General features: G+C 41.3%; 1 protein-coding gene across 6 annotated transcripts in view; it reads left to right on the top strand.

Annotated features, from left to right (window-relative positions):
• Positions 1–3,999, top strand: part of MCPH1 (microcephalin 1) — a 714,835-nt gene extending 710,836 nt beyond the window's left edge. For all 6 annotated transcript variants that reach the window (XM_029595742.1, XM_029595743.1, XM_029595745.1 and 3 more), the window contains one exon: positions 1,257–3,999. In XM_029595742.1, coding sequence (XP_029451602.1) covers positions 1,257–1,312 — 56 coding nt within the window. In that variant the 3' untranslated portion in view covers positions 1,313–3,999. The remainder of the gene's footprint in view (positions 1–1,256) is intronic.
• Positions 4,000–25,645: the final 21,646 nt, after the last annotated feature.

The raw sequence follows: 25,645 nt of genomic DNA, 5'->3' as shown, positions 1-25,645 counted from the left end.
TATAAATATAAAGAAAACTCTATTCTGATTCATTATTAATGAATCAAAATAGACTGCATCTGATACCCAGAGATGTCTAACCAAACTGGAGCATGAACTGCACAAATGCATGATATTAAGATATATGCTTCATGAGTTTAGGTGAGGCTGAGGTATTTTGTATTGTAATAGGTGGGACATTTTTGTAATGATTTTTATGCTGTTTTGTAATTGATTTTAATGTAAAACACAGTGGGTCTCATCAGATCAAATGCAATCCATAAATCCTAATTAATTAATTAAGATCCTTGCGAGGAGGGAGAAAAAAGGTCCACTGAGGCATTAGACTCCAACTTTTCTCGAGGGAAGGAAGAGAAGGGAAGAAATTCTTAGGGATAGCAGTGCCCTTTATCTATATGCCAGAGGGGTGGGGAGATGAAATGCCCCCTGCCTTTCATTTCAGGCTAGTGAGCACAAGGGATTTCAAGACTTTCCATGCTTGCTAACAAGTTAACATCTGATCCAAGGCAAGTGTTAACATTTTGGCTTTATCAGGTCCACAGAAAATAGTAGGTGGAGGATAGCATACTACACTATTTACCATGAGTGTGGTAAAGCCTTGTTTGGATGTAACACTCCCTCATTTGCATTTGTGCTGGTGTTAATTTTAGCATATACTGTTAAGGTGTTGAGGGAATCATCTTAACCTGCATGTTTAAACTTTATTGCTGAGCCTATTTGTAACATCTGCAAAATGGCCTTAACATGCAAGACTTTAGTGCATAGGCCCCCCTACATCTTTGAATATGTTAGGGTGTTCATATTAGCAAAAATGCCTGAATCAGTCAATTAAGACTTTACTAGCACATAAATAGAAACATAGAATATGATGGCAGACAACCCAAGACTCATTTAATATGCCCATTTTTCCTATATCCTGCTGTTCTTATTAGATCTTCAACTTTACCTCATTCCCCCACCACTAAAGATCCTCTGTGTTATCTCATGCCTTTTTGAACTCCAATACTATTTTTGTCCCACCATTTCCACGAGGAAGCTCTTCTATGTATTTACCATGCCTTCTACGACGAAATACTGTTTTATGTTACATGAGTCTACTACCCTGTCCCGCTTTTCTCCATCCCACTAGCTTCATATCATGAGCCCTAAATCACCCTATGTTGCGGACAGGTTGTGCAAACATTTAGTTTGAAATAGGCCCTAATTTCTTGTGGCCTGGCACTAATAAATAATCAGTCTGTTTTCTTTTTCTTCAGATTCCATTACACAGCACCGGATCTGTCCAGTTGAAAACTACCTCTTGACAAAGTGAACTATAGAGGTTGCAGTCCTGTGACTGTGTGGAATAACCAGACTTTATTATTGTTTCTGTCTCAATGAAAGAAAATAATCTGTGAAGAGAGGATTTTAACTGAAATGTAAATATGCTGAAATAAGTCTGTATGAAATTATCAATGTCACGTAATATCTGTAATTGCATATTTAATTCCTTTGCTTTTATAGTATTTTACTCAATAAAATGTATATGCAAGCTTTATGTATTAATATCTGTGAACGTCTTTGTTTCATATTTATCGCACAGATGATGGACATAAAATAAAATGTTACACTATGGAAATGGAAACACTATGCAGAGTTTCTGTATGCTATGAAATGGTTTTATCTAAAGACCTTTGATTATAAAATATTTTATTGCTATAAAATTTCTGCATGTGACTCTCAAACGCAACTGATCTATAAGGGTAGCTTTGAAAATAGATGTGATTCATCTTACAATGACTTATAAACAAAATTGTTTGGTATCCCAAGTTGTATAAATGACACACAAGTTTTTAAAGACTACCTCATTTCAGAAATATGTAGAAAAAGAAATTGACTGTGAAATATTGAAAGCTAAAAATGTAAGTCACATTTTTTGTTTTTAATAAATGATGATAAAATGTTCACTAGCCAGATGTTAGATCTTACTGTTAAAATATGGTGAAGGCAATTTTCAAAGGCATTCACCTGGGTAAATAGCTGTCTGAAAAATGCCCAGCCTGTTTGTGGTAAAATTACATGCAGGGGATAAACAACAGCCTTACTTTTACCTGCAGGAAAAGGTTAGGTAGGGGGAGACAACAATGCACATAGTTTTGTATTTTCAAAACTATGCGGGTTTTTTTTCCTAGGGAAAAAGTATCCCCAGGAATAAAGAAGTGCAAATCTCTGAGAGTACTTTTTCCCCATGCAATTTTCAAAGAGAATGTATGCATGTACTTTCCCTTTGAGAACTAGTGCAAAATTTACGAGGAAAAGTACCCAGAGATTTTGCAATAATCCATGTTGTTTTGAAAATTGCTCCCTATATGTCCACAATAAAAAAAAAAAAATCAGAACATGAAATCTACAAAGAATTTTCATTCAAATGCCATTTTTGGGAGGGAATTTTATTTTTTGTTCAAAACTTGGGCATTTACAATGATTTTAGTCTAGGGGTTCTCGCAACACATTTTTTGGTGGCCTCAAATTGTGGCTACCAACTCATACTTGGTTGCTGCTTTGACTAGTTTTCCATGACATACTAACCCCTCCTCCACAACATCCACCCAAGGGATTAACCCACCCCCAGCCCCATTGAATGCACTCATCCCTCATTCCCTTTCCAATGCTCTAACACCCCCCCCTCCCCCCAATAGCTATTCAACTCGTCATCCTTTCCAGATTCAGATTAGGTGAATGGAGCCAAAATGCATAATTAGTCAGAAGCTCCTATAGGAATAGCATTCCTAAAAATAAAGCACAATGGAAAATCAAAGGATAAAGATTTTCTTTAAAAAGTGGTATTGGGTGTCAGACAGTGGATTAAAAATGACACAAAGCGGTAGCACCTTATAGACTAACCATTTTATTGAGGCATAAGCTTTCAAGAACAGAGTCCTCTTTGTCAGATGCAACTGTACTCAAAAGATGCCACCTGCCTCGTGTCATTTTGCTACATCGACTAACATGGCTATCCCTCTGAATATCTGAGGCAGTGGATTGTTCTGGAAAGCTCATGTCTCAATAAATTGGTTAGTCTATAAGGTGCTACCGCTTCGTGTCATTTTTAATCCACTGTCTGACACCCAATACCACTTTTTAAAGAAAATCTTTATCCTTTGATTTTCCATTCCTTCCCATTCAAGCTACGTATAAGATTTAGTGTAAACGTCGAAGCTCCATTACACAGCTAACTTAATTCCTTTGTTCCCAAAATCTGTTGTCTTTTTCTTTACCTCTTAGAGCAAGTTGGGGGATGTAAAATTCCAGTTTACCCTTGACCTATTAGAACTGGAGGAAAAGGTATACAGCATGAAGTTGATACTGTAATTGTTTGTGAAAATATTTTTTTTCCTGGCAACTTGTGTCTTTATGCCTTATTTTGTTTCCTTCCTACATTCCTTGAAGTCACAAGTTTCTGCAAATGGTTAACCACAATAAACAGCTTTTTAAGTTAAGGGCTGAACATATTATGCAGCTTTATTCAAAAAGATTTCTAGTCTCACCCTTTTAACCCTATGGACAGTTATAAATAGAGGATCATGTCTGGGATTTCCACAGCTGAGCGCTACCACTATAAATAGTTCCAAACATTTTCCCACTTCATACTTTCTCAAAGAATATTGTCCATTTCCTTTCTTGGTTAACCCATGGGAATAGTGTTTGAGAACGCTCAACAAAAGCATGTAAGAACTGCTGCTTGAAACTTAATTTGGTTAGACTGAATGAAAGTAAATTGAAAGGAAACAAAATATGCAATTTCAGGTTTTTAACATGTATAAGAATCTAAAATGTAGATAATGTTGACTTTAATGTATTTAAAAGATGTATTTACAACATCTGACCTGCATCTCCCCTTTCTCTGACACGAAAGCTAATGCTGTGTTATGGCAGGATCTACTTGGAACATATATTATATATTTAACTTTTAAATAATTACATGTTTGATTAGATTAAAACTATATCAGAGATCCATCAGTTCCTATTTTGTTGGTCGTCTTTTTTTTTTTATTCTTGTCATAAAGCAATATAATCTAAGAAATAAGCCTCTCATACATTGGGGTAAAGAAATATGAGTATCCCAATGGAGTTTTCATTCAATTTCCAAAACAAAAACTGTAAGACCATTGAGAAGGCATTCAAAAAATGATAAATGGCCTGCAACATAAACTCTACAAAGAGAGGCTCAAGAAACTAAAAATGCAATCATTTGAGAAAAGAGGGAAAATAGGACAATTATAAAAACATTCAAATATTTGGTGGGCTTCAATAAAGAAATGGAAGACAAAGTTTTCTATAGAAAAACAATTTAAGGACAACGTCATGATCTGAAGTTGCAGAGAGAAAACTTGAGAAAATACTTCTTAGAAGGTGGTAGATACCTGGAATAGCCTACTTTACTCCTTCAAGAGTGGAGGCAAGAGGCGAAGTGATGAGCAGAAAACAACGTGCAGAAAAAGGGAGCACAAGCTAGCAATATTTTAGGCCATAGGCTAGTCAGATGGGAACCAGCAGGCTAAAATTTATCAGAAACCAGCTAGGTTAATACTGACAGGTTGGTGATGACCAGGTTCTAACCAGCAAGGCCAGAAGGACATAGGTTGTCAGATAATAGAGCAATAGCCTTGATAGTTCTGGCTGCTGTTTAGATTAGTCATTGACCTATTATCTAATCCCCTTAGGACTTGAGCTAGATCAAATAAGAAGTGTCAGATATCTAGTCATTACCCAGAAAGCATAGCTTTCTGGGTAATGAGAGAGAGTGTGGTTGAGAGAGAGACTGAGGCTGGATAGTGGATGGTGATGGCCTCCAAGCTCCACATGAGGCAGCTAAGTTGCCAGAAGGATTCACTCCAGCGACCAACTATATCTACCACAAGATTGGTTATCTGGAGTTTTTCAATTATCTGACCTCAGGACATCATCACTAAAACGGTTATTTGTTAGATAATAGTTTAATGACTATTGCAAAGCTTGTGGTAAGACATGGGGGTGAGATGGCTGGGGCATTGGATTAAGTATGGGAATTTATATGCTGATCTACCAAGAATGGTAAAGAACTAAAGAGGAAAAGAACAAAAACTTTCTTGGATGAAGAGTGATATCCTACAGTGGTCAGACTTCTATGGCTAGCATAGCCATATAGCTTAATAGTGTAGACCAGAAATACTGAGCCGATTGGATGGGGCCAATTGGTCTTTCTGTACTGTCATCTATTATGTTATGTATGCAAAAATCTTCCATCCAGTTTTAGGCTCCGACAAAGTGAAATGAGAGCTCAGAACACACACAATAATTTAGAAGAAACAATCATAATTATAGACTGTATTACAGACAATTACAAAACAGCAAACTGCATTTCCTAGTATGATGATATTAACCCTTAATGAGGGATATGAGAGAGGAATAAAAGGAGTCTAACTTCTCAGTTATGAATACTCAAAAAAGACAGTTGATCTGCATTAAAGAAACTGAATACATTTTATTTGTAGACCACTTGCATTTACATATATGTCTTTTTAGGCCTTCAGTTTTCTCCTGGTCCTTTGGATCCTAGCTCAATTGGAACAGGCCTCCTTTTTGAATTATGACATCATGAGCCTTCATTCAAAATTACCTGGGGGTGGGAGGGAGATTTCTCTTATTTTATATCCCCTCTCAACTCACTCAGTTCAGCCACTGCAGTGATGGCCCTCAGACCATAGGTCCCCCCCCCCAGAATACAACTGCTAGGAGTTGCCATTGATGGAGCATGCCCCCTGGAGGTTATAAACAGTTTCTGCACCATCCTCAATGCCAGGAAAGAGAGTCCTGACCAGGAATTGAATCTAGGCCTTCCCCATGGAACACTGCCAAATACAGATTCCTGACGCACTCCACTGTTTACCTTTTTGCACTTAGATTTCCAACTCCTGAATAGTTCCTTCATGCTAATTAATAGCCAATCAAAGCATAGCCATAGTTGTTTTCTTCTGTAATTTATCAACAGTCATTCCTTCTGCTAGTTGGCTTCTTTCCTTCAAACTCCTCCAATCTAAAGCAGCTCTTCCCACCACGTTTGCTGTGCTGAAAACAGGAGCTGGCCCCTGCAAGAACACCACAAAGCCCGACCAGACCCAGACCTGAGAAGGGCTGCTACTACTTTCCACCCTAGTAGATAAGACTGGTTCCTTCTCAGACTTGGAAAATATTTCTCCTGTCTCCCACTGATGCCACATGGAGTATTTACTCCACTGGCTGACAACCGGCACAATCAACAAAAATAAAAATAATCTGCTCCACCAGAGACCCCATTCATGAAGTGCTGAATAAAACTTTTGAAAATTTGGAAGGCTGGGAAGAGTCTGCTCCCCTTCTGATGCCCAGTGTTGAGGACTCCCACTCTCCTCTGTCCCCAAATAGACTATGAATGCTGCCTCCACAGAATTCTCAGCTCTTCTTGCCTTGGAAATAGAAGATCTGAACTGGGGATCAAGCTCTGGTCCTATACGTGGCAACAAGCAGAATTTACATGGGTCAGTCTTGTTTAACACTCTAATGTGCTGTTTCACTGAGTTTATACTGAAGTGAGATATCTGGGCCTATGCATTAAAAGATTAGTGTGCATGCTATGGCCATTTAGTGTGCACACAGAATAATGTGTTATGCACTTAAAAGCCTTGAGCCAGGCTCAAAGAGAATTAGCAAGTATGTACTAACAGTAGCATATTTCTGCAGGTAATTAATGAAAGAACTTCATATGCAAATGATGCTTTAGCTAGGTCCTGTGAAATAGTGTGGCATATTCTCCTCCACATGCTAACATGTGCTCAACTAGAATCTGCCTTGGACCAAATGTTAAATTTTTAGTGTACATGCTGCCGGAGCATGAGGAGCTATGAGAGCTGATGAAAACAACAGGGAAGAGAAGATGAGCAAGGGACATGAGGAGAAGAGCAAGAGGCTGAAGGAGCAGAGAGAGTGGTGAGGGAGGGAGAGAAAAATGATGAGGCCAGAGAGGCCCTGGTTCAGAAAAAGGTTTGGACCAGCAGAGGATGCAATCATGGGCATGCATATCGGGGGGGGGGGAAGGTACTCTGCATGTAATACTTAAGCTCAGAGGTCATTATGCCCCATATGAGAAGGTTAAAGCCAATATTGATCTTCAGATACCAAGTTACAGGCCATATCTGGGCTTGTGCAACTCTTGACTCATCAATGGCCTAATCTTAAATGGCTGGCACACGTGAAAACCAGAAGACATGCACATGACTGGGCCACACACATCGCAGGGATTTTTGAACGCCCGCAACCACACGCTTACCTCCCGGTATACATGGAAGGACCAGATGAAAAGAAGGGGCGGGGTGGGATCTGGGCGTGGGCAGGCCAGGGTAGTGCCATTAAGGCACTGTCCCTTTGCCGTGGGCACTGGGAACGCCAGACCCACGCAACTTGCTCCTGCCCTAGACTGTGGGTAAGTATTAAAAAAATTAATAATAATAATGATAGATAGCCGGGGTTTAGAGGTCAGTAGGGGAAAAGTGATACATGTTAGCTAGCGGGTTTAGGAAATTCCCTCCTAGTCCACTCCTTTATTGGAATGGACTGGGAGGGAACTGGGGAAAGGCCGAATCGCATTGCCATGCAATTCTTAGAAATTTTACCCCCCTTACTCGCACAAGTCAGCACTTGCGCACACATGCACACACCGATATAAAATCAGTCACACATGCATGTGGGTAGCAGATTTTATAATATGCACACGTCAGTGCGCGCATGTTATAAAATCAGGGGTCGTCACGCGCAAGGGGGTACACAATTGTGCACCCTGTGTGCGCCGAAGCCCGCGGCCTTCACCCGTTCCCTTTCCCCTACTCTATCCTTCCCACCCCCTAGCCCTATTCTAACCTCCCTGACCTCTATCTTTTGTGCCTGCCTCCAGGCAGGTGCAAGTTGCACGCACCGGCAGCCTGCCGGCACGCGATCCTCCAACACAGCGGCAAATGGCCGCTGTGCCGGAGGCCTCTGGCCCTGCCCCCTCCCCTTTTTTGAAGCCCCGGGACTTATATGCATCCCGGGGCTTTATGCACGTCACCGGGCCTTCATAAAATAGGCCCGGTACTCATAACCGCCTCTACGCGTGTAAAGCTTTGAAAATTCGGCCCTTAGATAGCCAGATCAGCACTAGAGTAGCAGTACCTGTGCATCAGCTAGGACAGCCGAGAAAGACCGAAGGACCTTGTCCTCGCTGCAAGAAAATGTTGGAAGGGCCAGGGCCTGGGTGCCTCACCCCATTCTGATGCCCCTTTTAGCTTCCAGCTCAATTGGCGCTTGCCTCTACTGGGATTCTGACACCATGAGGTTTTCATGCACAGCTTCTTAAGGCAGACAAAATCTGAACTGGAAAACAAGATGCCAGCCTGCATGAAGCTCCCTTGGTGTAAGTGCTGTACACTGCCATTCAGAAGGACTCTGGCTCAATCCCTGGGCTGGGTCTTCTGCTTCCCAGTTTGACTGGGGCCAGAGATTTTGTGGAGGCAAGCGGTGACACCTAGTGGTTGGATTCAGGATCCATGATTGCAGGGTCCCAGAAGGAGCCCTGCTACGTGGCCACAGCCCAGTACCATCACCACAATTACTCGGCTAAACAAAAGTTGGGAGGGGATATAAAACAGGGGGAAATGTCCCTGGGTGGTTGTGCATACAGGCTCATGGTGCTAGGATCCCAGCCCTGATTCCAACCAAGCTGGAAGTACAAAGGAGAAAGAAAACTGATGGGTCAAAAAGGCATTTCCTCCAATGCAAAATGCAAAGACATCAACAGAGATGTACATTTCAGGGAAAACTCTATCATTCTGGAGGAAGCAGGAGCAACATAGGGTAGATTTTCATACCTACGCGCGGGCGTACGTGTGCGCCGACGCCCGCGGTCTTCCCCCCATTCCCTTCCCCCTAATCTGACCTTCCCACCCCTCCCCCCCCCCAGCCCTATCCTACACACCCCTGAATTTTTATCACACCTTTTGCGCCTGGTGGCAGCCTGCAAACACACAATCCTCCAACACAGTGGCATCTGGCCCCTTTGTAAAGCCCTGGGACTTAGACTTTACGCGCGTCACCGGGCCTCTATAAAATAGGCCCGGCGCACAGAAATCCAATGGATTTACGCGCGTAAAGCTTTGAAAATGTGGCCCGTAATGTAGCTACAGCAGCTAAATAAATTGGATCTCGCCACTAGGCCAGAAGCATCATCCGATCAGGGACAATTTGGAAGAGCACCAGAACCTGGTTTTTTTTTTTACCCTGTAATTTCGTTTTACTCTTATTAGAATTATAATTTTATCATTTTTTTCTCCTTTTATTGTTACTTTTTTGGGGGTAATTGTATAACTGCCCAGATATATTCAAAGTCAATTACCCCCAGACTTTGTATCCGTTTTGGAAAGGGAAAATGCACACATGCTTTCCCTTTCAGAATTAGCCCAGAAAAACTACCTGCTAACTTATGTGAGTAATTTTTTCAAGGGAAAAACATGCATATTCAGCCCCCGGAATTGCTTTCATTACTTTGGAGGTGCATAAAGGCCCTATATGCATATATTTAGCCTCATATAGGGAGGGCAATTTTCTAAAATCCCATTTCCCTGGGTAACACATGTTAAAAAGGACCTTCTCTATGTATTACTTTGGCAAGATATATGCTAGGATCCTGCCTGTTATGCAGTCTCCCTGCCACCAGAAGTCTCCTTGGAGGTACACCTACCAGTGGCGTAGCCAGAATTGATTTTTTGGGTAGGCACAAGGTTAACATGGGTGGGCTGTAGGCATGCAGGTCTACTAGTTGTTTTTTTTACTGATAAATAATGCCATATACTGCACCCTAGAATGGCTTTCTAAGTAATTTGCAACAGCCATTATGCATCATGTATGAAACTTTAAAATAATTTACTTCAATTATTTCTAGCACTTACCAGCATTAAAAATTCCTTATTAATCAGAATGTATTTTATATTTATTGCAATTTACAAATGCACAAGTATAGAAAACAATCAGATCCAATCATGTAATAAAACAAAAATGAATGTATTCTTTCATGAACCATCTTTGCAGAAAACCATAAATCTTCATAAATACAATAAAATATAATTAATCATCAGAACAGGTGCAGCACAGAGCTAGGGCAATTCACATTACAACTAACAAGAAAAAAAAATTCAAATTCTGGTGTCACCTCAGCAAAAAATAACCCTCCACTGCTATTTTGTGAAGTAACACAAACTCTTGCAAAGAAAGAGGCATCTAGAACCTTGCCATACAGTCACAGCACTGACTCTCAGGATTCAAATAACAGCAACCTTATGAAAAAGCAGCAATGCAAATACTACACCAGGCCCTAGAACATTAATACATCACCTACGGGAATAACAGAACGAGCTGGACTACTACTGCAGAGAAACTACACACTAGCAGAAATACTGCATTTCTGTCATACACAGGCAAAACTGAGACCGACCCTTATCTAATATAGAAATAAGAGACTATAAATTAGAAACAGAAACATGCAGATAAAACCAAAATAGAAAGCCTGAGAAACTAAAATTTCTGAACAGTGGAATACTTAAGAAAGAGCAAATACAAAAATATAAGAAATACACATTCCCAAACATGACATATTTAAATTGCTCATAATAATAAGGCTAAAGTACAACAGATTATCAACAAAACAAATCACAGTGAATTACGTTTTTTTGTATCATTAAGTAGACCTAATACATAGGCGTAGATGTGAATGCTATTCAGCATAATGTTTTACACCAGTAGTATAATCATGGGTCAGAAATGAATTTTATATGCTTAGTGAGTCCAAAGTGAAAAGAATTCAAAGTTGATGTAGCATGACATTTCTCATTGTATTCATTGTTGCAGAATTTCTTAATGCATCATAGTAATGACAACATTCAGTTTCTTAAGATAATGTAGGAATGTGAGGAAACGCATTACTTCCATGTTGGTGAAAATGCCAAGAAAATCATCTCACATACATTCGGCTCCTTGATGAAGGCAGACGCCGAAACACGGTCCGTGTCGGGCTAGTACACCTCGAGCCTTGTAACATCTTTAACTCTCAGGCATTTCTTCACATGTAAAAAAAGCTAAGTAGCTAAATTATCTTAAGAAATTGAATGTTGTCAATACTATGATGAGTTAAGAAATTCTGCAACAATGAATACAATGGGAAATGTCATGCTACATCAACTTTGAATTCTTTTCACTTTGGACTTACTAAGCATATAAAATTCTTTTCGGACCCATGATTATACTACTGGTGTAAAACGTTATGCAGAATAGCATTCACATATAAGCCTAATTATGAGGTCTACTTAATGATACAAACATAATTCACAGTGATTTGTGGTACTTTAGCCTTCTTATTATTATGATTTTATACATAAATTTTGAGAGAGCGGTTGTGTTGCTTATATTTAAATTGCTAGCATCTCAAAATATATATATATTTTTTTTTTACCTTTGTTGTCTGATCTTCGTATTTTTCTAATCAGTTGGTCCTGGTCTCTTTTTCCTATTTTTTTCCCTTGTTGCTCATTTCCTAATTCCTTTTCAGTGTCTTTCTTCTATTACTGTCTTCTTCCCTTACACACACACACACATATACACTTTCTCTCACAGACTCCCCCACACACACACAAGCTCACATTCTCTGCAGACACACATACAAGTTCTCACTTTCTCACCCCTCCCCAAGCTTATATTCTTATGCACAGACAGACACACATCCAGGCACCCATTCTCACTCACACACATAAACCCAGACTCCCATTCTCACCCACAAACCCATGCTCCCAGTCTCACCCACACATACACATATTCAAACTCCCATTCTCACTCATACATACACACATTTAAGGTCCCATTCTCACCCACACATACACATATTCAAGCTCCCATTCACCCACATATTCAAGCTTCTATTCTCATCCACACCCCCCCCCCCCCCCCAGACTCCCATTCTCATCCACAAATACAATTCAAGCACGTGCACAGCTTCCGCTTCCTCCCCCCAAAGCAGGAAGATCAGCTGGCCTCTCCTGCTGCCACCGGCCTCCTGCTATCTTCGGGGTCGGGCCGTACGGCCCACCGATCTTCCTGCTTGGGGGGGGAGAGGGGGAGGAAGTGGAAGTTGTGCACTGTGCTTCCGCTCCCCCCCCAAACAGGAAGTTCGGTGGGCCGTATGGCCCGAAGATAGCAGGAGGCCGGCAGCAGGAGAGGCCAGCTGATCTTCCTGCTTTGGGGGGAGGAAGCGGAAGCTGTGCACGGTGCTTCCGCTCCCCACCCCCCCAAACAGGAAGATCGGGTGGCCATACGGCCGCAGCAGCGCTTCTCCGTGTGTGCAGTGATGGCGCGGGTTCTCTTGTTCGCTGTCGCGGGGATGGGATCCCGCGACAGCCTTGCAGTTCTGGTGCCAGTTGGGTGGGCCTGGGTCTAAGTTGGGTGGGCAGCTGCGCCACTGACACCTACTCTTGTTCTAATCGGAATTTCTGTGGTCCCATGACTTAGCAGGCTCCAGCCTACTTAACCCTGTCTCTTACAAACTCCAGTGTCTTGTCATCAAGTCTACTCAGCTCCCTGCTTTGGCCCCATTCTTCTGTGTATTACTTTGTGGCCTCTGGGCCTTCCGGTTCTTCTCTAGCATTGCCTTGTAGTCTTTTCTGGCCGCCTGCTCTAACTTTGCCTTGTGGCCTTTTCAGGTCCTGTATCTAGCCTGCTGCCTTCGGGCATCTGTGTTCCTTGTTCTCTGTTCTGTCTAGTCCTGTCCCCATCTGGTCTAGTCCTGCCCTTGTATCCAGCCCTTGCCTCAGCTCCCAGTCCTGTCCAGCCTGCACCTCAACTCCAGCCACAGCCTAAGTCCTTCCAGCCACTAGAACCCAAGGGCTCAACCTGCAGAGGAGGTGACTGGTACGGGCAGAGGATCTGCTCTGTCTTGCCCTGAAGTCCTGAACTGCTCCCATGGTGGTCCCCCCAGCTCTAGCTGGACCCTCAATTGTGATAACATGTATATATTGTCATGCCAATAAAGTTTTCTGAATCTAAATCTTGTCTCCATATTTTTCTTTCTCCTCCATAGCCCAGCATTAACACTCCTCTGGCCAAATATTGCATACCTGTACTAGTGTGCTTTCCAGCCAACCGATAATATATTGATGAACCTGATGTAATTGAACAAGCAAAAATTATGGATTGGGTTGTTTTTGGGTTGTTTTTTTTTGGAGGGGGGCTTAGGTGGAAATGATTATATAACCACTTGCAGCATGGCTGTGTTTGATAAATGTTTGAAAATATTCCCCCTTTCTTCTTATAGCTTTCATAATGAAAGAATAGTTATTTGGCATTGTGATACTTTTCAATTACTATTGGTCTTTTATTTCTTGCTTGTTTTATTAGTTTTTACATGGTTCAATTCACTCTTTACCCATTCTGCTTATGCAAACTTCATTATGCCTGACATTTAGGTCTTTTTATTTCCAATGGAAAGACTGTCTGAAGAAACTACAATAGCAGACAGGATATTTTCTTTGTCCTTATCAGCAGTAATTTTGTTTCCCCATTGTGCTATGATGGGTAGATAGAACTTATGTATCAGTAAAGGTAAGGATTGAAATCCTCCCTGTGCTGATCATGCTAAAGCAGCAAACTTCCCAAATAACAGAGACTTCAACAGGCTGACCAATCTGGAGAGCTGATTAGCTGCACCAAGCTGAACACAGTTGTGGTTACTCAGACATGGTCTTTATAAAGCAATAAGATCTCCCCTTCTATGGCTGGAAGGCTGAATCCTGAGCAGAAGACAGTTTGCATGAGAAGGGAAGAAATATCTCAGAGTAACTATGTGGAATTTTTGTTTATTTTCTACTGTTATATTTTGAATTTCAGCTGTTGTAAGAGTCAGTCTGTTTGCTTATTTAGTAACTCTGCTAAAAGGAGAGACTTCTCTGAATTTTTTGTTTTATATTTGAATAAATCTTACAAGATTGCCTGTTTCTCCAGCGCATTTGTCTCAACTCCAACCAACTACTATGCCAACCCACTAGATGGACCTACAACATCTTTGTTGTCCCTTCATTATTAATTTACAAACACTTGTTATGGTTGGCATTAAATGACAGTCTCTTTTTTTTTTTTAATATATCTTTATTCAAGAAACAGCATATACAAATCCATCAACCTCAGGAAAAAAATGAGAAATAGAACAACAGAAGGTAAAGCTGTTAACAAGCAAAAATGGAACTACAAAAATCCTGTCTCTTGATTTTTTTTTTACAATAAATCCCAGAGCACCCCTCCACCCTTTGGCAGATCCATACACATAAACCACCAGGTCAGTACACACTCGCACTAACATTCACACAATCTAAACATTTGCTTGAAATCAACTATTCAGTGTTTGAAACATCGCAATTGAGGATTGGATTTTTACTGGTAGGATTTTGCAGAAGTTTGACTACAGCTGAAGAGATCCTTTTACCCTTGCAGGTTTTCCCTTCCACAAGAACAAACATTTTTTATTATAATGTTATCATAAGCTGTTCCCATAAAGAATTATTTCGAATCTGAACCCATTGAACTAACTCAAGGCGTGCCACAAGGTTCCTCACTATCATCCACACTGTTCAATATATACATGCTGCCAATCTGCAAACTTTTATCTGGCTTAGGACTCACTCATTTCATTTATGCAGATGAGCAGCAAATCCTAATACCCCATCACTGAATCCATAACTAAGTCACTCCAACTCTGGGAAGTCTATCTCACTGCCATTAACCAACTACTCACTCAAATGAATCTAGCCCTAAGCACCTCTAAAACCGAGCTCCTATTAATCTGTCACAAACTAAATGATAAAGTCCTATCTGACATTACCTCCAATCAAATTAAATACCCAATTGCACAGGAAGTGAGAGACTTAGGTGTAATCCTAGACAGTGAATTAAATTTAAAAAAATTCATAAGTACAATAAAAGACTGCTACTATAAATTACATGCACTAAAGAAACTAAAGCCCCTGCTACATCATGGTGATTTCAGAACAGTCCTTCAGACACTAATCTTCTCCAAAGTGGACTACTGCAACACCATACTATTAGGACTCCCAGCGGCAACACTTAGACCCCTCCAACTTTTACAAAACGCCACTGCCAGAGTCCTTACTAATACTCGAAAAAATGGACATATCACACCCATTCTTAAAGATCTCCACTGGCTTCCGATTCCACTCAGAATCCTATTTAAGAGTCTAACTTTAATCCACAAGACTCTATATAACCAAAATGTACACTGGCTCTATGCCTCCTTTCATTTTCAGACCCCGCAAAGAACCACCAGATCCGCCAACAAAGGAACCTTGCCCATACCCTCACCCAAATTAACACACCTCACCTCCATCCATGAACGAGCACTATCACTTGCCGGTCCTTCCATCTGGAACTCAATGCCCCAAGAATTAAGACTAGAGCCCAACTCGCAATCCTTCAAGGAAAAAAAACAAACTGAAAATCTGACTGTTTAAGCAGGCCTTCCCTTAACAATCCCCCTCCCAGACAGTCAAGCCCTGAAGCATGAGTTCTCTTTATTAAGAGCCTTGTATAAAGTTTATTTTCTCCATACTGTTGTTATATTATATGTTAAAACAGCCATTAGTTGTCTCTCTCTTATTTCTCGCCTCTGATGCTTCACTCTACTACCTGTTGCTTAACTACCATTTGAAAATTGAGATGTTTGAAAATTGAGATGTACTTACTTATCTTATGTTATCACTATGTTCACAAATTTACATTGTAAACCAATGTGATGTGGAAATGAACGTCGGTATAGAAAAGCCTTAAAGAAAGAAAGAAAAAGCAGACGGTGCATCATTCACTCAATGCTTCAAAATTGCTTTCTTACCAATCGAGGTCGCTAAATATAAGAAATGCTGTCCCATAAAAGTGTAGGAATCCTCTGCAAGATCTAGACCAAAAATTATTATTGCAGGAGTCAAGTCTAATGGTGTTGCCAGGATCCTTCCCAATCTATGCTGGATGGCCCGCCAGAAAGACTGCAGGTGCACACACTCGATGAATAAATGTAAAGAAGTGCCTGAGGCCATTTGACATTTAATGCAAAGGTCTGAATCAAAAAGGCCAAACTTATAACCCCTGTTTCTGTCTAAAAAGGCGCTATGTAGAATCTTATACTGCGTCTCTCTGGTGTAGACATCTGAAGTCAAATGATATATAGAGGAGAAGTAGTCTGGTATATCATCATCCATTTTTTCAGTTCTCAAGTCCCTATACCATTTGGCAGCTAGATCAGGTAAATGGGAGACATGAAGATTGCTTCTAAGGAGTTTGTACCACCATGCTATCTTATTGAATTTTTAGGTATATTTTTAATGCACTGATCCAGCTTCCCCACAATCTGCGCCACAGAATGTTGTCTGCAGAGGGCTCCTATGAAGTGTCGTACTTGCAGAAAGCTATAAAAGTGAGAAGATGGAATGAATATTCCATTTTGTTGAAGTGCAGAAAAGGAAAGCACATCAGTTGCATTATTAGACACACAATCCCAGATTTTAACTAAGCCTTTGTACCTCCACAAATGAAAACTACCAAATGCCTTGTCCGGGGAAAAAATGTACAAAAGGTGAGAAATGTGGGGACACTTTAAAAGAGGTCTATAACCACTTCCAAGTTTTAAGCTATGAACGTGTCAGTTGGGAATCTTTATCTGTTTCAAAAGAACTAATTCTTTTAAGGTGTAAAAAGTTAATTAATGAATCTGCTGCATTTGTATTATGCAGTAAAGGAATCACAGCATATTTATTATGCCCCAGTAAGTAGTCTCATCTAATAGGCATAATTGTACCATCGAAGATCAGGCAAACAGAGCCCTCCCAAGTGTCTGTCATGTAATCTTGAGGCTTATCTTAGCTGGTTTCCCCTGCCAAATAAAATTTATAAAAGCAGATTTAACAGTATTAATGTCGCATTGCTTAACCCAAACAAAGAAGGTGGAAACCCAAAATCACTGATATACTTAGGAGACAATAATAGTGATTGGGAAAAAGGTCAAGGTCCACAAAATTCAAATAGCTGTTAAAAAAATGTATTTTATTTATTAACAGAAGATAACATCTTAATGAATCATGTTCACGGTCCCCGACATGGACTGTGTTTCGATTGATTGCATCCGGAGGATCCAGATCTATAAACAAGAAACAGAAACAAAGGTCCTTCAGAATGGACTGAAAACAGAGTAAAACAATTGAGCACACCTCAGCGAAAAGTCAAAGTAAATTTAAATAAAATTTAAATTAAAATTAAAAAAAGATTCACATATAAAATTGATTCACATTCAAAATAAGGACACTCGGAAAAAATTAGTGGCAAACCAAATGAAACTTAGTAGGGGGTAGAACAAATACTAGTTGGCCTTCACTCCTACCCGGTCTGGCACTCTTCTTCACGAAAAAATGGACTCCGAGACTTTCAGGTTAAAGCTCCGTTTTTAAGTTTTTAACTCGTACACTCTATGGTAACAATACTTTTATTACCGGCCTTTCTTCTTTCCAGCTTGTTGTAAGCTTCCAAGTTCTCTTCCCCTGTTGATTGTAACTTTGACTTATTCCTACCTATTGTTATCTTTCGTTTACTTGAATAGTTACTCCAGTTTTTCCCTTGTTAAACTGTAAACCGATCCGATATGGTTATTTACTATGAAGGTCGGTATAAAAAACTGTTAAATAAATAAATAAGTATAGATAGTATTAATACTGAAAACGAAACAAAAGACAGGAGAATGAATAATTAAACAAATAGATTTCAAAGGCAAAAACTAGAAAAAGCAGTTTCATATATCTACATAATAAAAATGAAAAAGCAAACACTGAAAAATAAATATATAAGCAGTCCGGTGCATATATACATATTTAAACAAACCATGAAAGAGGAAAGGAAATAAATAAATTTACTGGAATTGAAAAATAAATGAATACCCCAATAAAGTTCTTATGGGGTCTTGCAGATAAGATAACTTAAGATCAAATGGGTTTGATGAAGAACTGCGTTATGGTTGTTTGGGTGGATTCTTGGGTACTGTGGCAGATGACCATGCCCACGGGGTGTTTGGGTGGATTCTTGGGTACTGTGGCAGATGACCATGCCCACGGGGAGGAGCCCCGTGGGGAGCCACAGTACTGGGCTACACTCAGATGCACAAACATAGAATTAGATCTTTTATTATATAGCCTGATGTATACCACCAGAGGTGGCAGTAGTGAGGTTGTCTGGATGTAGCAGTCTCGGGACCCTTCTCACCTCGTTGGTATAGGAAAATTTCGGTGTAGGTTTCTCAGCAAGGCAATGCTGTGGATGAGACAGACTGAGAGTTAGATTACTCACTAGATGGTAGCTGTAGGTATGCGATTCCACCAGGTTGAAGTTGATGGTACTGGCACCGAGGCAGGGAGAGCAGGCCCTCGAGGAGCGAGTACCTGATCCCTGTAAGGCACCTGAAATAAAGCAGAGGGCCCCCGAGGAGCGGGTACCCAGGTTAGGCAATACCCCGAAGGGCAGCGAGAGAGCTTCCAGTGGCAGCACGGAAAAGGCAGAGTAGCTAGACCCGCCAAGACCAATTGTTGCTAACTGAACTAGCTAGCAAGTAAGGGTAGGCTAAATACCCAGATGGCGTGATGACATTAGAGGTTGACGCCCCCGAGGTTCGCGCCAATGCTGGAATAAAGATGAGGGTAGCATGTGCACTCGCACCCTAGTAGGGCCTTGGGAGGAGCATGGCGGAAGGCAGCACCATAGCCATTCCAGAGAGGGCGGCTAGCAGACTTGGCGGTAGCCACTTTCCCAAGGTAAGCGGGAGGAGCCGTGAACAAGGTGAGGCAAACAGGATGAAGCAGTTTAGGACCGACGGACGCAACAGTACCCCCCTTCAAAGAGCGCCCTCCAGGCTTCCTACCTGGTCTTGGTTTCTGAGGATGCATTCTTTGGAATTGTTGAAGCATCTCTTTATCCATGATATTAGCCAAAGGTTCCCAAGAGCTTTCTTCAGGTCCATAAGCCTCCCATGACAGGGGGTATTCCCATACTCTGCCTCTTTTTCTTACGTCAAGGATTGCGTCTACCTTGTATTTGATGTCTTCTTCTGCATCTAATGGTGTAGGTTCAGGTGTCTTGGTAGAGAACTCACTAAGGATCATTGGCTTCAATAGTGAGATGTGGAACACATTATGAATCTTCAATGCTGGTGGTAGCTTCAGACTATAAGTGAGGTTGCCTAATCGTCGGAGAATGGGAAAGGGTCCAACAAAGCATGGAGCAAAGCAAGCTAAAGGTAGTTTAAGTCTTAAGTGCTTTGTGGATAGCCAGACTTTGTCACTAGGCTGGAAATCTGGAGCCTTGCAGTGATGAGCATCGTATCCTTTCTTTGCTCATTGTCCTGCTTTAAGAAGCATCTCTTTGGTCTGAGTCCATAGTTGTTGAATATCTTTGGCAATAGATTGAGCTGCCAGGGACGAAACTGACAGTGGAAGTGGTGGTAATAGTAGTCGTCCGTAGACCACTTCGAATGGTGTTGATCCAGTGGATGTTGCTGGATGAGAGTTGATGGCGAATTCAGCCCAGGGCAACAGTTCAGCCCAATCATTCTGGCGAGTGCCCACATAGCCATGAATGAACTGCTTGAGTGTCCTATTCATTCTCTCTGTGGATGGTATGCTGAGGTGAAGTCAAGAGAAATATCAAACTTCTTGCACAATGCCTTCCAGAACTTAGCTGTGAATTGGGCTCCTCGATCGGAGACTATGTGCTTAGGCATGCCGTGTAGGCGGAAGATGTGCGTGATGAAGAGCTTAGCAAGCTCCATGGCTGTGGGTAAGCCAGGAAGAGCCACGAAGTGAGCCATCTTTGAGAACCGATCAACAGTTACCCAAATCGTGTTGTTTCCTCCTGAGAGTGGTGAGTTTACCACAAATTCTGTAGCAATGTGTGTCTATGGCTCTTCTGGTACTGGCAAGGGTTGGAGTAGGCCCCAAGTTCGACTGGATGGCGTCTTCTGTCTGGCACAATTAGCACAGGAAGCAAAGTAAGAGAATGTGTCTTCCTTCATGGTGGGCCATCAGTAAAACCTTTGCAGTTTAGACAGAGTTCTGCGTTGACCAGGGTGTCCAACCAGTTTGGAGTCGTGAGCCCATGCTAGCAGATTCTTGGGTACAATGGTTTTACCCGCAGGTACTGAGTGAGTAGCTGCCAGGATAACTTTTTTTGGGTCGATGATGTGTTGCGGTTCAGCGAGGAATGAGCAAGATAGGGCATCTGCTCTGATGTTCTTATCTCCAGGGTGGTATTTCAGCACAAAGTCAAATCTGTTGAAAAACAGAGACCATCTCGCTTGCCTATGGTTTAGGTGCTGTGCGTGGCGGAGGTACTCCAGATTTTTATGGTCTGTAAAAACTGTGATCTGATGTTGTGTTCCTTCGAGCCAAGGGCGCCACTCTCGAATGCCATCTTTATTGCCAGGAGCTCTTTACCTCCTATTCCGTAGTTCTTCTCTGCTGGTGAGTAGCAATGGGAGAAAAATGAGCATGGGTGTAATGCCTTGGAATCACCGGCCTGGCTAGCACGGCCCCTACACCGACATCTGAAGCATCGACCTCAACGATAGATCCTGGTGTGAGAGGCATGGCTTGCTCGAGAAGGCGACTTTTAGTTTCTGGAACGCTGTTACTGCCTCCATAGACCAATTGGCAACATTGGCACCTTTCTTCGTCATGGCTGTAAGCGGAACAGTGAGTGAGGAGTAGTTCTTGATGAAAGTTCTGTAATAGTTGGTGAAACCTAGGAAACGTCTGAGAGCCTTTAGACTAGTGAGTTGTGTCCATTTCTTAATGCTCTCCAGCTTCTGTGGGTCCATCTGGAAACCTCGGTTGGAAACAATGTACCCCAGGAAATGCACTGATTCCTTGTGAAACTCGCACTTAGACAACTTGGCGTATAGATGATTCTCGCGGAGTCTTTGCAGCACTCTTCTGACATCCTCCAGATGAGTGGTCATGTCTTAGGAGAATATCAAGATGTCATTTAAGTATACAACGACACTTTTGTAGAGGAGGTCCCGTAAGATGTCGTTCATTAAATTTTGGGCATCACTAGATATTCAAAGTGACCATCCCGGGTGTTGAAGGCTGTCTTCCATTCATCACCAGAGTGGATGCGAACTAAATTGTAGGCTCCCTTAAGATCAAGCTTGGAGAATATCTTGGCTCCCTGTAGTCTGTCAAATAGCTCTGAGATGAGTGGTAAGGGGTAACGATCTTTCACAGTTATCTCGTTGAGACCCCTGTAATCTATACATGGACGCAACGTTCCATCCTTCTTCCCCACAAAGAAGAAGCCTGTGCCTGCAGGAGACTTGGAGGGTCTTATGAGGCCTTTTTGGAGATTCTCCTGAATATATTCGTTAGGAAAACACAAAAGGATTAGATGTCCAAGGCTTTTTCAATCTTTATTGCAGTGGAGATGTGTTTAAAATTTTTTTGCCTGACTCAGGCCGAGTTTCACCGTCCGTGTGACGGCTGCCTCAGGGGCTAAGAATGAATCACAAAAAATATACAATAAATAATAGAACACAATTTAAAAACAAGTATATAACTAATGGAAAATTCATAAAATGGTGACATTTAGATGAACATCTGTTACATAGGTATTTCTAAATGTTACATGTACCAATATATGCAAAAAATAGGGTCATATATAAAATAATATCATGTTAAGATGAATTCTGTAATGTGTTACTAAACTATTTCCTTTTATTTTAATTTATATTAATAATTTTACCTTAAACTCTCATTGAAACTTGGGACCATTAATGTAGCATCAAGCTTAAAATTCAATCTCATTTAAAACAATCCGTGATGGGAACAACTTTGTATGGAAATACCAATGCACATAAATTAATTAATAATGATCTTTTAGTCTACATAACGTTTGAATAATGTAGGACGAGCTGAACACCAACCTTCGATGCTCTGAAAGATTGATCTGATAATTGACATTCAATCTCCTTGATGTATTTGTCAATATCCATCACAACAATGGATCCAACCTTATCTGCCAGTTTAATCACAATATTGGGGTCCTTCTTTAGATTTTCTATTGCATCCTTTTATTTTCTAGTGATATTATAGAACTTACGGCACCCCTTTATTCTCAAGTTTAGACATTTCTTGTAAAACCAAAGTTTCATAAGTATATATTGCTGGATGGTAACTTCAGGGGGAATCCAAGTGCTAGGTTTTTTTTTTTTTACTATAGATACATCATTGTATTCTGATCTTGTTTTTGAGAAAAATTCTATTATTTTAAGTTTCCTTATAAATTTAAAAAATTCAACCCTCATGCGAAAAGCATTGTATGATGGCGTAGGGATAAATGATAAACCTTTGTTTTGTGTATTGATTTCATCATTATTAAGAGCTCTAGAAGAGATATTAATAATTCTGTTATTGTTTGCTATTTTTAGTTCTGATTTTGAAATCTGCGGTCTTGGTATGTCTTCTAATGATTGTTGAAACTGCCTCTTCCCCTCCCTCTCCCTCTCCCCCTCCACTCTTGTCCTCAGAAAAAAGATACTGATGATTTTGGTTCAATTATATCATCTCTGACTGAGCCTTTCCTCCAGAACTTGCCTATCTCATGGATTCCTGTAAATGGTCTATCATTGACTTTAAGAAACGGATCTTTTCTTTATAAATAACTTTTTCTCAAAAAGACAGCAGTGTTTTTTACATAGCACCTGAGTTATATATTCCATTCCATATTTGCATTCTGTAAGCGATGAGGCCAGCACGATGTGATTAGACCTTCCTGTTTAGTTAAAAATACAATGGTAGAATAACCGGCACTTGTTTAGCGTTTTTATGACTTCTAGTTATATGCCTCTTAAGCAGTACATATAAACCTTTTTACATACAACAATTTTCTTAAGTTTAGATTTGAATGAAATTTCCCTATTTGTTTAGAAATACGCTATAAGAAAGACCGGGAACAAACTGTTTGCACTGCCCAGAGACATGCGCTATTCGATTAACATATATATATTTGACAACATTTTTAGTACAAGAATTTAAAGATCACACCTTTTGTGTTTTTTGAATTCGTTAGTAGGATTTGCACATAACCTAAAGAAAAGATATTTCATATATATCTCAAAAACTATTTTGTAATATTCAGGCACTGTCATTTGAATACAGCCCACGAGATTGTGACTTTTTTAGAGCATTGAAGGTTGGTGTTCAACTCTTTCTACATTATTCAAACGTTATGTAGACTAAAAGATCATTATTAATTAATTTATGTGCATTCGTATTTCCATACAGAGTTGCTCCCATCACGGATTGTTTTAAATGAGATTGACCACGCCCCCGGGGGAAGATCCTGAGAGGGACGACCGATCAGGCTCAAAGTTAGGAGACAAACACACACTAATTCTTTTATTTAGACAGTATACTGAACCACCAGAGATGGCAGTAGTGAGCTGGTAAGCCCGGCTGGGCTGTAGTCCCTCAGATACTGGAACAGTGATCCCTGGAGGCTGAGCTGAAGAGAGATTGAGATATAGTGAGTTGGCAGGGTATGCAGATGGGAACACTCACACAACGTCCCAATGAAGCCCAGGAGCTGTAAAGTATAGGCCCTCGAGGAGTGGGGTACCTCTGGTAAGTCCGAGGAGGCAGAGTAGCTTAGGTAGCGAAACCCTTGCTAACTCGATGTGTTAGCAAATTCCAAGACCTTAAATATCCGTTGCGGGTGACGTCATCTTTGGGGGATGCCTCCGAGGTTCGCGCCAATGCCGGTACTTCAATTGGGGCCGCACCGCATGCGCGCCCCTAGGGCTCAAGGAAACATGGCGGTTGCAGCGTCGAGCTGGTCCGGGAATGCCCAAGGACAAGTGGCAGGAGAACGCCGCGGCAGCCAATCTTCCCACGGATGGAGAGGGAGGCGCCAGAAAGGTAAGGAGGGAGGAGAGAGGGCGTCGAGCACCGACGGATACAACAAGTACTGGGGCTACCGTGGAGGCAGCAGCATATGCCTCAATTCAATTGGGCCACTCTGGAACTTTCACGTTGGGGTCCAGATTGCCATGGTAAATGCCTGATGAAGGTCGCTCCTATACCCTGTATGCCAACTACCCCATTGAGGCCGGGGTTGCCGCCTCAATATGCATCATTTCAAAATGTCTTTTCTAAAGAAGCTGCAGTTGTATTTTTTCTGCCACCGGCCCAAGGATCCACCCACTACTCTCCTAAATAAATCCCAGAAAATAACAGTACTATAGTGTGCATGGCCTTTTCTAAAACAAAGAAGTAGATGGTTTCAGAATGGAGAGCACCAGTCCGTAGACATACTGGTTCGGTGAGCTGGGTTACTTCGCCCAGTAAGGGCTCTCCATGAATTGAAGATAGGAGTAGTGGAGACATCATAGTGGGAGTGGGAATCCACAAGTGCTCCACTAGTCGTTGTAAAATAAAATTACCTCCTGCCCCTGAGTCCACTAGAGCAAAAGTCTGAAACTCTAAGGGTCCGCAGATCAAGGATACAGGAAGAGAAGAGCGGAGGAGAGGGCGCAGTAAGACTTAAGAAGAGTCCTCCCGCAGGACTTAGGTCTGCCAGTTTCCCAGACATATAGGGCATGTTTGAACAGCATGGCCAGCTTGTCCACAATATATGCACAGCCCTAATTTCTTCCATGCTCTTCTCTCCTTTGACATCAGATGGCTGCGGCCTAATTGCATTGGTTCTTCGCCAGCAACTGGACCCGAGGGAACAGGCCTAGGAGTGGACTTAACTCGAGCTTCACCCTGAAAGGTTTTTCTGGGAGTCTTGGCCTCTTGAACCTTGTCACGAAGTCGGCGATCAATCCTTGTTGTCAACTTCACCAGGTCAGCCAAAGTCTCAGGCATTTCACGAGCAGCGAGCTCGTCTTTCAAACGAGAGTTCAGTCCTTCAAAGAAGAGGGTCATCAGGCATTTAGCGTCCCAATATAATTCAGACACCAGTGTCTTGAATTCGTTAGCGAAATCAGCTAAAGGTTTAGTACCTTGCTTCAGGTGAACCAATGAAGATTACAAAGGAAATACTATTGAGTAGAGCACATCAAATATGTAGCCATATAGGGAACAGGGTGCACAGAACAAACCAAGGACAATGCAAAAATTTACACGACGCACTGGTCCCGAAGAGGTTTAGGGCAAAAGGTCAATGAAATAAAAACAGACCAGGTTAGTGGTTGAAATAATCAAAAACAATGAATTACTAATAGAAAAAGATACAGAAGAACTTTTTTGATGCAAAATATTTAGCAAGTCGACCTGCAGCAAGACTTGACAGAGTGCGGATAAGAACAGCTCTGAAGGAGCAGTCGGCAATAAATAAAGGTTACCTGTAAAAACCGTGTGAAAGCTAAGGTTACATGACAAAGGAAATGTAAACAAACAATTCAAACCCAAGGAATAGGAAATTAAACTTGTGATTTCTAGTATAAACGGGAAGAAGGTAAGATAAAAATCAGGGGGGGGTT

Source organism: Rhinatrema bivittatum, chromosome 3 (assembly GCF_901001135.1).
Source record: "Rhinatrema bivittatum chromosome 3, aRhiBiv1.1, whole genome shotgun sequence".
Classification (NCBI taxonomy): Eukaryota; Metazoa; Chordata; class Amphibia; order Gymnophiona; family Rhinatrematidae; genus Rhinatrema; species Rhinatrema bivittatum.
This window is presented reverse-complemented; position numbering and strand designations above follow the sequence as displayed.